The 13,092-nt window shown below is 40.9% G+C and overlaps 1 protein-coding gene across 1 annotated transcript in view; it reads right to left on the minus strand.

The window, feature by feature from the left end:
* Nucleotides 1-543: 543 nt before the first annotated feature.
* Nucleotides 544-13,092, minus strand: part of myo10l3 (myosin X, like 3) — a 71,287-nt gene continuing 58,738 nt past the window's right edge. The window contains exons 27-41 of the mRNA XM_061723649.1: nucleotides 12,119-12,362; nucleotides 11,913-12,008; nucleotides 10,876-10,969; nucleotides 10,612-10,667; nucleotides 10,381-10,523; nucleotides 10,100-10,294; nucleotides 9,807-9,964; nucleotides 7,269-7,392; nucleotides 6,526-6,823; nucleotides 6,230-6,437; nucleotides 6,010-6,146; nucleotides 5,698-5,812; nucleotides 4,642-5,097; nucleotides 3,445-3,636; nucleotides 544-2,267 (exon numbers count right to left, since the gene is read on the minus strand). Coding sequence (XP_061579633.1) covers nucleotides 2,163-2,267; nucleotides 3,445-3,636; nucleotides 4,642-5,097; nucleotides 5,698-5,812; nucleotides 6,010-6,146; nucleotides 6,230-6,437; nucleotides 6,526-6,823; nucleotides 7,269-7,392; nucleotides 9,807-9,964; nucleotides 10,100-10,294; nucleotides 10,381-10,523; nucleotides 10,612-10,667; nucleotides 10,876-10,969; nucleotides 11,913-12,008; nucleotides 12,119-12,362 — 2,621 coding nt within the window. The 3' untranslated portion in view covers nucleotides 544-2,162. The remainder of the gene's footprint in view (nucleotides 2,268-3,444; nucleotides 3,637-4,641; nucleotides 5,098-5,697; nucleotides 5,813-6,009; nucleotides 6,147-6,229; nucleotides 6,438-6,525; nucleotides 6,824-7,268; nucleotides 7,393-9,806; nucleotides 9,965-10,099; nucleotides 10,295-10,380; nucleotides 10,524-10,611; nucleotides 10,668-10,875; nucleotides 10,970-11,912; nucleotides 12,009-12,118; nucleotides 12,363-13,092) is intronic.

Raw genomic sequence — 13,092 nt, forward strand, 5'->3', positions numbered from 1 at the left:
GTAACCCGTACATGATGTGCAGTCAGAAGAATCCCGATGTTGCTCCTGAAACCCACTCTGTTAAACAAAAAATTAAAAAATTAAACTTTCAATTTACTATAACTGTCCTGGTCTCTGGGGACCGACAAGCTCAATTCAAAGAGCCAACCCTTTTCATTTTCATCACTGAAAAAAACATGAATAACTCATTTATTCAACTCTGTCATAAGACGACACAGTAATGGGTTGACTGTGACTGTACTTTTTTTTTTTTTTTAATTAACGCATTAAGTATTAGGCCAAAGAAATGACATAAATACCTCTTACACCACTGGATAACTCAACTTTGTCAGTTTCAGCTTTTCAGTAAAAGAGCAGCTTTGGGGTTGTGCACTTGAAATAAATTAAAAAAAGAAAAAAAAAATCAGGCTTTAAATGTATATTTAACTCATATATGTATAATACGTAACTGCTACATTACAGCATATATTTTTAAACACTGTAATGCTCTGTAAACTGCTGTGTTATTCAGAAAATAAGACAAACCACGAGACGACAACAAGCTGCTTTTGAAATACAATAATTTATTAAAGCATTTTTAAATTCTGTTATAAAACATTTTCTGATTTTTCTTCTTCAAAACAATCAGAAATCTCAGAAATACAGTCATCATCAATGGCAATACCTGTCTCTGGTGTGGCCGCCGGCAGCCGCCCAGAGTGCCCGAGTGAGAATGATTGGAGCGCAACGGAAGACCGCGATACAACGTGAGGTAAATACTAAACTCATCATGGTGAGATCCACCTTTTCTAATCATGAACTATACTGTAGATTGGTTGACTCTTTTGTGTACATTTATACTGATTTGTAGGAGAGGAAACGTCCTCCATTCAGTGAGAAAACAACACAAACTGAGCAGGGACGGTGCTGAGGGCCACACGGTTCTTCTTCTTTTTTTTTTTCTAACAGTCACAGAAGCCAAGTTAATGCAGCACAACAATGGAGATACTAATAAGTTTATGGTTAGGCTTGTTTATCTTTGAATCATGCAAATGTCCAAGTCCTTGAATGCACAAATAAAAGCAAAAAAGAAAGAAAGAAAAACTAAACTGGACCAATGTCTTTGAAGCACCGTTCGTCTCTCTCTGAACTCATTCTCAAATCCGTTTAGCTATTTTCTTCCAATAAATATCCCGCCCTCAACCGGCCGCTGCCAGACCAACGATAACAGATTTACACTGAAATATGGTCGAGTTTGAATTCAACTATTTCAAAGACACACTCAAAAAGAGCTCAACGCAGAGTTGTTGTTCTGGGAATGAAGCATAGATATTCAGATGTGAATAATCAATACCCTGACTGTGGCGTCGAGTTTGCATCTTCAGTGATTCAACAGAGATCAGAATGTATTCTTTTGCTGCATTTCGTTCATTTTAAAGAAAGTTTTCTGAGTTCATGTGCTTTTATGGCACACACGGAAAACATATGCCAGTTTACGTTCTGCTCCTGCAAGGCCACATCTACTCTCCAAGTAGCTACATCACCTAAATAAGGCAAAACGGGGGACTTCTTTTTTTGTTTGTTTGTTTTTTACGCGGTAACCTGAGGGAACCTCCGTTCAGGAGAACATTCATTACAATGGATCGCAATATTTGACAGAAATGAAAGGTGTCAACTCAGCCAATGTGCATTTACCACTTCAACCCATTCACAGAAGTTGTCTGAGATGTAAGTTTGAGAACATTTCTCTCTTTCTCTCTCTCTCTATCTTTTTTTTTTTTTGGAGCTTCAGAAATCAATGTGCAAGTTCCGTCAACTTTCTCTGGACACAAACGCGGAAATAGCGAGAAGATACCTGAATTTCTTTTCAAGTGACATGTGAGACATGACCAGTGTAACTTAAAAGAGCAGGGAGCACGTGCGGAGACAGCGAGGAGGGAAGCGACGCTCACAAGACGCTTCAACGCTCACACGTTCACCGAGAAAAGCAGTACGGAATACATGTGTTTGCGTCTTTAAAGGAAGTCGTTGTTCTGGGTGGAGATTGTCCGTGTCGCAGCGTGGCTCCAGTCAGACACTCCGACACACGTTGGTTGAAGTCATTTGTTCCTCCTCTGGCGTCCTGCCTCCTCTCTGTTGCAGGCGTTTAGTGGTCGAGTACATATCGAGTCTGTTCCAGTAAATCATCTGATCCAGTTGGTTCCGTAGCTGGACACGGACTTAACACTGCAGCGCTTCTTCACGATCATGTTTATGTAGGCCTTCATGATCTTGGTGATTTCTCCAACCTGTGAACGGGAAGATTTTTAAGTCAGAATGACATAAAAACCTGAATGACTGCTACTTTTCTGCAACTAATGACTCTCCACTCATGTAGGAACTCTGGATGGTACTACTTTTACACCTGGCACTACTGTGAGTACCCTTTTGGGTTTTTAACACTCAGATTTGTCCTTTAAATAAATAAATGAATTAAGAAAATAAATATATGACCAAAAAGTTTTTGTTAAAACTGAACCATTACAGTTCCTTATTAAGCCTGATTTAAGGTTCTGCGTTAAACCAACGCAACCCTTCGGACTTCTCCGTCACTCCATTTCACCACGGTGCAATACCCCCCCAGAGCGCTAGTTGATACTTTAGCTTCCGGCTTTTCCGGTCACAGTGAATCAAAGAGATAAGGACAACGATGGTGCAAAAAAAAAAAAAAAAAAAAAAATCACACACATGAAGAAAAAGAGCGCTGAAAGTTCACTACTGCTTCACGAACCGGAACCGGAAATGCGTTGCTACCAAGCGAACCAATCACAGCCCTCTCGGTCTGCGTTGGGTCTGCGTCGCCATGACGCGTAGTTACATTTTTTAGGAGCTGCACGTCAGGCTTCTGCGTTGATTTAACGCAGAACCATAATTCAGCATTTACTGTGATGTCCTTAAGTTCTTCTGAGCAGCCTCCAGCTGATCCAGAGTGCTGCAACAACTTCTGATGAGGATTAGCATTTCTCCAATCTGAGCTTCCCTTTATTGGCTTCATGTTAAGTTCAGGGTAGAATGTATAGTTCCTGTCCTCCTTAATAAGGACCTAACTCCTTATCTTAAAGAACTCATAGTTGCGTATCATCCCAGCAAACCGCTTCACTCTCAACCTGCCGCCCTGTTAGTGGTTTCCAGAACTTCCAAAAGCAGAATGGGAGGCAGAGCCTTCAGTTATCAGGCTCCCTACTTGTAAAACCAGCTCCTAGTAAGTGTTTAGGATGCAGAAAAAACCCTTCTACCTTTAAGATTTAGCTTAAAGCTTTACATTTTTAACCAAACATATTGTTTGAGCTGGTTTTTGGACCCTGAACCATCCCTTTAGTTGTGCTGCTATAGGATTAGACTGTTGGATGAGTTCCCGTGATGCACTGGGAATAATGTATTGACAATATAAGCAATATTTCTATAAAGATACGATAAAAAAAGTACCTCTGGTGTATCAAAAAACATTTCTCTCTCATCCACCGTGATCTTGTAGGTGCACGGCTGCGGAGCACCAAAGAAGATGATGTGCTCATAGGGGAAGGTCTCCAGGGGCTTCGGCTCTCCTCTCTTGTAGACGGACACGTTCTCGGCACTCACGCTCAGCCAGAGGTCGTGAGGGAAGCCTCCCTCTTTGCACTGTAAAGACACAAGAATGAACGTGTCACCACAGTCTGGCTGCACACTTGTTAACGCGACCACTGGGCGTAGGTCATCCCTGACCAACTCGTATAAAACCATCTTTTATTTTGGAATGACTTGGTAAAAACCCTAAAATAACCCTGCAGCATGTAGTTTGGCAGAAAATCACTCCAGTACAGTACTTCTACCATTTCCAGTGGTAGAAAGGACAAATTGAAGTATATTTCTCATTCCCAGAGAGGGACGTGGACATCCCGGTGCTTGTCTAATACATTATTAAAATGTATGAAAAACAGAGAGAACCGGCACTGCGTGAGTGCTAAATCGGTGATGCAGCGTTTGTTAACTACGCCCCAAAACTATGGAACACACTGCCCAATAACATCAGGGAAGCCGAGTCGGTAGAAATCTTCAAAAGACAACTTAAAACCTATCTCTTCATTCAAGCATTTAAACATGAGATAACCGCGCCTTAGTTGCCACTTTCCTTTTATCTATATATCATTGATTTTTACTGTCTGCATTACTTTTATACTTTTAAAAACTTTTATATGATCATTTTTATCTTGTACTCTTATTTGTTGATATTTTTATCTTTTTATTTTTCATATGCCTACGACTCAGTGCAGTATTTTTACCTTTTTATATTCAACATTGCTTTTATCCTATCTTAGTAGTTGTTCCGTGGAGGAATTTGGAACTGAATTTTGTCAGGGTTATGTTTTATATCACTGCACCTAAATATTTGTTTTTTGTTTTATTTGCCGTTGTTGTTTCTTATTTGTACTGTTACTGTGATGCACTTTGAGCTGCGACTTTCGTATGAAAGGTGCTATATGAATAAAGTTTATTATTATTATTATTATTATTATTATTATTATTATTATTATTATTATTATTAAATATCTGCAAAGGCCCGGTGCTGACACATTAGAACCAGTATGAGCAGAGAATGTCATTTAACCCCGACATGTTTCCTGATTAAAGACTCAGAAAACATACCTCCACATCAAACAGAGTGGATCCGTATCCAGGCCACTCCTTGATGATGGTCATGTACTTGAGCATGGCCTGGTGCTGGTCCAGACCCTTGAGGCGGGTCAACTTCTCCATGATGCTCGCCCTGGTGGCCGACATCTCCTCCTTTATCCACATCTCCAGCATCTGCTCCTCCTCCATGCGCTGCTTCTTCATGGAGCCCGTCTTCAGCCCCCGGCGCAGGGTGCCGTCCAGGAAGCTGGTCCTCCGGCGCTCCAGGGTTTGGCCCGAGCCGGAGGCCCCGCCCACCTTGGTGAACTGCAGGATACGACTGCGCAGGCGGGCCACGGGGTAAACGCTTTCCAGGGTCCACGTGACCCGCGTTTTGTCCCCGTAGAGGAACCGTAGCCGCAGGGCGGCAAGGTGCTGGAGGGTCTCCTCGCGCGCGGGGAAGTGGCCCCGGGTTAAACTTTCATGGGCCTGGCGGAAAGAACCAAAGCAATCATTTGAAACAAACTGTATTCGATTATTTATTTATTTATTTTAATTTTTTATTGAGATCAATAGCCAAAGTAACAATGGTACATACATCTTAACTATTTCGAAGAAAAAAAAACAATAGAAAGATCACTACATTCAGTGACCTCGGTGTACCAAGTATCACTAAAAGAAAATCACAAGTCAAAGATTTTTTTCCCTTTTTTTTTAACCCCTCCAACATAGAAACATAAAAATAAAATAAAAATAAATGGATATAAAATTATAGCAGGATAAGAATGAATTAAGCAAAAAAAAGAATAGAAAATAAATAAATAAAAAGAAAAAAATAAATAAAAAAATAAATAAAACAGCGCACTAAACTATTACTCTAAACACCATAATGCAAATACACACCCACACATAAATAAAATTGCAAAAAGGAAAGAAAAAGTATAAGAAAACACCTGAATGAGTGCCAAGCACTAACAGGCACCTCTAAGTGGGTAACACTTTTAAGTTTGAAACATGGGATATGAAATATTGCCATCTTGTATTTGATTATTAACACTCAATAACGTGCACGATGCTCACTAAGCTTACCTGCTCGAACATGAAGGCGAACTCCACGCCCTCCTTAGGCATGCTTTCCACATCCAAGAAACAGTAGAGTTTGAAGTAGAGTTTCCACTGGCCCTCATCCTCACTGCCAGCCAGCCTGAAGAGCAAAGACATAAATCTGGGACTTACACATCCGCTCTTGTCAAAATGTATTACTCTATCTCCTTATTATCACAAATCCAACACAGTTGTTTATGTAGCTCCAAAAGGTGGAACTACGGTGGCGGAGAGGTGACCCAAAACAAATAAATGAAACGAAAGTACATTCAGTGGAGGAAGCTGTTTTAAACATACCTTTCAAATTTAGCCAGAACATCAGCCACGAGGACCCTGCTTTCAACAGCTTTGTCAACGGTGTTGTTGTGCTCAAAGAGTGCAAACATGTTCCTGCTGTCCTCCATGGCCAGCCCTCTGATCAGCTTTTCTACGACCTGAACAAAATAAATAAATAAATAAATAACCTGCAGCCTTTAAAGAAAAACAGCTTCTGTAAGAACATTTCCTAAAGGCCCACCTCTCCAGCGGTGGTGTGAGAGTTGATGGAGATCATGCAAGAGCCTCCTCCGTGGCAGTAGACGGTGGTGGTCATCTCCTGTCTGGTGAGGAGCGCCACAATTTCCTCTTGGGAAGGAACAAACTCCCTGGTTTTGGTCTTCTTAAGGGACTCCCCGATGAAATGGGCAAACAGTTCGATTTCTGTCTCAGGGAACAGCTCTCTAATCCTGAATGAAACCCCCCCCAGACAAAAAGACGTGAATTCCACGGATTTTGATCAGTGATCAATTGACTGCTGTCCAAACAGATCCGTACCTTTTCAGATGAAATTTGAGGTAGCGCAGGATGCCTCGGCTGGGCAGGAAGGTGCAGCTCATGCAGGTCAGGAGGTGCCAGTGAGCGCGGTTGGCAGGACTGTTGGGGTGCGGGACGTGATTGGTTTGTTTGATGAGCTGACAGTAAACCTCATCCCTTAATGGCCTCAAGTCCTGACAGGTCTGCAGGATTCCCTGGATGATTGGCACAGGGTCTGACACGGCCTCCATCTCCTGCAGGGAGTTGAAAATCTTCACAGCCTCGTCCTGCAGGCTGGTATAACCCTTCTCCTTTTGCACTGAGAGAGAGTGAAGTTTCAATCAACGTTAGTTAATATACATTGAAGCATTGTTATGTATCGTGTGTTTGTTACGGCAAGGTCAATGTTGGAGTAAATCAATTTCCCAGATATTCTAGCAAACCCCGCTACTTGATTGAGGAGAATTATATAAAATGCAAAATGCATACGTGAAGGTAAATCCTTGATATATAATGCAGTGATTTAACAAATGATTTAAACTGCTAATTGTGCTGAAATTGCTGTGGGTGAATAGCCTTCCTACTGATGAATTCTGCAATATTTTAGATATTTCATCATTAAATCATTTAGTAATTCTGAAGAAATCCCTGTAATAGGGGTAAAAGCAGAAAAAAACTAGTTCTGCAAACTAGTTCTGCATCCATGAACGCAAACTAAAATGATTAAGCATTAAAGAAAAAGAAAAATATCAAAAAAGACTTACATTGGACACTAACATCCCCATAAGGCAGAGGAAGGAGAGGTGAGTGCAAAGGATGCTGGGTATATCGGAGGATTGGGTTTCTCCAGTACGTCTGCTCCACGGCCTCCACATTCAAACTGCTCTCCTGAATACAAAAGACTGGATTAGTAACTTTAGACTCTCACTAATCGCCTCTTAAGCAAAACAGCTTTAAAACATCCAGTCAAACAGAGGGAAGCTTATTTCAGTGGCTCAAGTAGGAAGATATAAAACAACAGGAATACCAGTGATTCGCACCATCACTGCAGTAAATACAAGGAAATGATTGAATGTACTGCAGAAGAAAAGCAGCAAAACCAAAAGTTGTAGAAGATCACAGCACGCAGGACAAGTACCTCACTTCACTACAGCGTGTGTTCCTGCCAGAGGTTTGCATGACTGAAAAGAGTTAGTTCACAATAATATCAATACAAATATTCAAGCCTCTTTCAATCCACTAAAATCTTACTCGTGTTTTTCCCCACAAAACAAAAACAAAACAACAAAAACAACCCTTAAAATGGTGTAGCTTTCAGTGAAGGGGAATTAACATGTTAATGTTAAACCTTGCCCACATCTTCACCAAATTTACACATTTGAACCAGAGAGTGAGTCTTCAGAGTAAGAGCTTGATATACAAGCTTGAGTGTGCAAAAATACATATGAGAAAATAACAGTAAAGGACATCATGACTCACGAGGTTTTTGATAATGCTAACAATGCTAAAGGTAGCAAAATCTTAGGACATTTTCTAAATGGCACACTAAGTTTTGCAATGACCATGCAGGATATACAGGAGTATACAGGAGGGATATACAGTATATACTGCATACTTATTCTGCGGTCATTGATAGTACCGGTATGTACTATACAACCATGAAAACAACCAGCTAACAGATCTGTGGAAACCGGTCACATGACCAACCGTTCTGAGCGGTTTCCACTGTAGTGGCACATTACTGCATTACTGCATTACTGCATTACTGCATACACGATGCTGTTGTTCTCACACTGCATCCTTTGTAGTACAATTTGGCCAAATGAAGTCACACTGGTAGTACAATGTGTGAGTTTCAAAACAAGCGTACTAACATCTCACTTCTGAGCCATTTGATAGCCAAACAAAAAGGGCAAAACTAATGAACTTTTTTATCAACTAATATTAAGGGTGATGCAGATCAGTGGGGAGAGAGAGAAAGCATGTTTAAAAGGAGAATTTTTAACACTTTTAACAGTTTACTGAGATGTCTGTGATAGGTTTTCATCAAAATACAACGAGGATACAATACAGCATTTATCTTTACACCCTTTACATCTCTAGTTATCGTTTTGGGCTGGAGGTAGAGTCTCGTCGAGATACTAAACGTGGCACTAAAACAGTACAGATTTAGCAAAATCAACAACAAAAACAACTATAATGCATGTTCTTGGTTGAAAAAGTAAAAAAATTCACACAAAATGTTCCCCAGATCCCCAGTATATTACACCCTCAACTCATCAAGGTCCGGTATGGCTGCACTACTTGTTTCAGTTATTATTCTGCACAGGGCCTTTTGCAAATGGGTCTAAATCCTGTTTCAGAAACTGCTGAGATGACTTCAAATACCCAGATTAATGGTTTGAAGCACTGACCTGGATAAGTGGTTGTAACAGCTTCAAGATTTATAATTAGTGACTCAGCTGTCGTAGGAAATCTGAAAAGCAGTTCAACTTCTGTAAAGTTCACCATGTTTGAGTGACATGTGAAGGCTTTCAGAGTCCGACTCTCTGCACCACAGCCATCTTCACTACATTAACAACATACACCAAGCGTGTTCTGCTTCTTGCAGTGATAGAGGGAAATGCAGAAGGCAGGATAAGATGGAAAAATCCCTAAAGGGAAAATCCAAAAGAAGAAGAAGCCTCTGCTCAACTGTCTTCCACACCTAACTTGTCAAGTTCCACTAGTTTATCATTTTATTGGTTCATCACGGTGCATGGACATCAGCTGTGACGTTCCAAGTAGTCGTGGTTAGATCCTTCAGTATTGGTCACAGATGATACAGGCTGTTTGTTCTGGCCTTTGTGAGACAGTAGCTGCTGTTCTGCACAGTAAAGGCAAAGTCTGCAGCTGCGGTCTAGATTCTGCACCTTTTTTTAAACGTAGCAGGTATATTTGCTGTTTTTGTGTCGTTTTTTTTGTTCCCTCCTGACACTGTCCTCCCCGAGTCTTGAGCTACTCATTAGTTAATAGTTATTTCTCTTGTACGCTCAGGAAGAGGTACTGAATTTAAGTGAAAGTTTCATGCAACCTATCCATTAAATCCTTATATAATGAGGAGGATTTAATTGTGAACAGGCACCATTGGGCTGAAGCTTATGGACGTGTTAAAAAGATGTTAAACATCATTATTTTGATGCATTCAGCATTTAAATGTTTAAGAACTCCAACAACAATCACAGCCAGAAGGTATCAGCATCAGTCAGCAAGTGGGTATAAGTTTTCTTGCAACAAAAGGGCCAAATGGAGAGTGTTCGTACCTTGATGTCCCTGATGAGCTGCTGCGTTGGTGTTTCGATGGGAACTTTGCTGTCTATCGCTCCCTGTATGGCGTTCGCCCACCGCATTGCTTCATTCAGCATTTTGGTGTAGAGCCGGTAAGAGTGCTTACGGCCATGCACAATTATGTTCCAGTAACCTAGGTGAAGAAGGAGAAAATTGAGACTTAAGGGTTAACTTTTAGAAATGAAATGATGAAAAGTCAACCAGCAATACAGATGGAAACATTAACACATCTTCTCTGGACAAGGGCGAACACGAGCGCTGAACCCACCAGTGTCCTTGAAGATTTTCTCATCAGGCTGCACCACAGAGCAGAGGCTGTTGAGGACCAGCGTTCCCAGTTTAGTCGCGCTGCGCTCTGACGATTTGTAATAGTCCAGCGAGTTGGTGGTGAGAACAAACCAGCGCTTCTTCAGCTTCAGAGATGTGCTCTTGGACCCCGACTTCATCTCTTTATGCAGCCACCCTGAGGAGGAAACAGAAACATACTCGTCAATCCCAGAAGTGGAAAGAAATATAGTTAATTACCCTAAAGATTCTGAACCAGCTGACCTCTGACTAGGAACTCCTGCCCGTCGACCCTGGTGTCTCCTTTTGATTTTTGCAGCAGGCCTATCCAGTGGTGCATCTCCTCCGGGGTTTCTGTGTTGCAGTGGATCACCCGGTTGGCCGTGATGATCACAAAGGAGTTTGGTCTGAAAACAGTAGCGTCACATAAACGTTTTGTTCCCCTCGGCAGTCAGAAATCAGGCAGCAGTGAGGTTTATAAGGACATTTCCTCACCTGTCTGGGTTGTCGGAGGCACAGACAGAATCAATCAAGCCCACATCTAGCGTTCCCTAGAGAGTTAAAAATAAAAACATGAATGGAAATGTCTGCCTCTCTGGGTGGATAATTATCTTTAGAGGTCTGTATAGCTAAAAGGAACTGTTGATTTAAAATGAATATACAACCCAAAACTGAGCCATCATGCTTAAAACAGTTCTACGGCTGAAAGCTGGAGCAGAGAGCGGGACGGAGGCAGCAGAGAGGTGGAACCGCACTAACCACAGCATTCTTCGGGTTGGCCTGTTCGTGGTGCATCTCCATGAGCTGCTCTGGGCTGGCGCTGTGGACCCGACTCAGCACATTGAACCAACCGCTGAATGGGTCAGAGGGAGTTCAGAAAGCACAAGTCAGCAAACGTGCAATTGAGATTTACCCGCGGAACCTCCACCTGTGACCACCAGGGGGCGCTTGATTTCCACATAACGCTTTCACAGTGAAGCCCCGACCAAGTAACAACACTTACTGCCAGTACTGGAGTTGAGGGGGGATGAGGGGGGATGGCATCCCCCTTGAAATAAAAACGGCCAAAATCATCCCCCCTGTAAAACTGCCATCCCTCCTTTCCATCCCTTATGTCATTTCATCAATGAATGTGGTTTTACTGCTATTTCAACATTTAGAGTCATCACCAGAAAAAAACTTATTTGACAATTTTTACCTGTTTCAAGTACATTTTCACTTTAAATAAGTAGGAAAATCTGCCACTGGGACAAGATTTTATCTTTATCTTCTTATTACAAGCAAAAAAAAACTGCAACACATGCAGTTTTTTCTACTTATTTCAAGTTAAAATCTACTTGAAACAGGTGAAAATTGTTGTTTTTTCCAGTGATGATTCTTGTTTTGAGTGTAATGAGATTTTTTTTACTAAAATGAGGCATTTTAACTAGAAATAAGACAAATATTCTTGTTACGATTTTGAGTTTGTGCAGTGATCCATTTTACTTATCCTGTGAAGGACAGAGGAATATTGATAAGTTCAGAAAACTGTTTTTTATTGTTGTGTTTTGATGTATTTGATGTAAGCCCAGTGGATATTTAAAGCTTACAGAAGGCTGCATTTAACTGCTGCTATGTCATTCCTGCAGTATTTCTGCAGGTGTTTTGGTCAGTGCTATTATTTGTAATATATTATATTATTTGTAATCAGCACAAATTATCTGTCCCCATATGATACATTCCACCATCCCCCCTGAATTCTTTTTACAACTCGAGTACTGCTTACTGCAGCACAGATCCAGGTACATATAACATACCTGGCATCTTCAGGGGACTCTGCGTAGATGTGGTAAGTCCTCTCGTCAGTTACAACATTCAGGGCATTTTCCTTCTCGTGGTTGTCCACTATGTCCCTGCAGAGAGATCCAGAGTCAACCTTGTGACAGCAGACCACCTACGGTTCTGCTTGTTTTAAACAAATGACAACGGCTTCAATCAAAACGAAGAATCTAAAACATCTTACTTAGCTGTTCGGATATCAATGGTTCCTTTCAGTTTCTCTTCGCTGTCGTTCTCAAAGTACATGAGCTTGGACTCGCGCAGGACAAACCAGCGCATCTTCCAGTTACGGCGAGACAAAGTGGACATCCCTCCTCCTTTCTTGTAAAGCCAGCCGGATTTGAGGGAGTCCTGTTTGGCCCGGAACCACATGAAGGTGTCGTCTTTCAGGACGCACCAGCGCCGCCGCCAGGGGATCATCAGGCCACCTGAGCACAGAGGAACATTCATTCAGGACACCTTCACGACCAGACGTGGGTAATAACGAGTTACATTTACTCCGTTACATTTACTTAAGTAGGTTTTGGGAAATGTTGTACTTTTAGGAGTAGTTTTGAATCACTATACTTTTTACTTTTACTTGAGTAGATTTGTGAAGAAGAAACTGTTACTCTTACTCCGCTACATTAGGCTACGTTGAGCTGTTACTTTTCTTTTATCCCTTTTATCCACGTACGCGTCAATCTCATGACATCACTAGGTGATTCTTTGGGGAAAATGTTTGTTTTTGAGTGTTTTGTCACATTTACACAGACTCAAACACACACACAGAGTTTCTATGAGTTCATGGGCTTGTTCTGGTTCTGGTTAAAAGAGAAAAGTACAAAGGCTTGAAATTTCTTAATTTATTTTTTTATTCTGTTATTATTTGATTTATTTTATTATTTATTAAAGTACTTGAATTTACTTTAAGATTATTTTAATTTAAGCTATTTTTCATTAATTTTATTTTATTTATTTAATTTGCCTGAAGATGATTGTTTTGTACTTTTGTCTGTTTGAATGGTTGTGTTAAAAAAATAAATCAGACGTTACTCAACAGTTACTCAGTACTTGAGTAGTTTTTTCACCAAGTACTTTTTTACTTTTACTCAAGTAATTATTTGGATGACTACTTTTTACTTCTACTTGAGTCATATTATTCTGAAGTAACAGTAC

This window comes from Cololabis saira, chromosome 6 (assembly GCF_033807715.1).
Source record: "Cololabis saira isolate AMF1-May2022 chromosome 6, fColSai1.1, whole genome shotgun sequence".
NCBI lineage: Eukaryota > Metazoa > Chordata > Actinopteri > Beloniformes > Belonidae > Cololabis > Cololabis saira.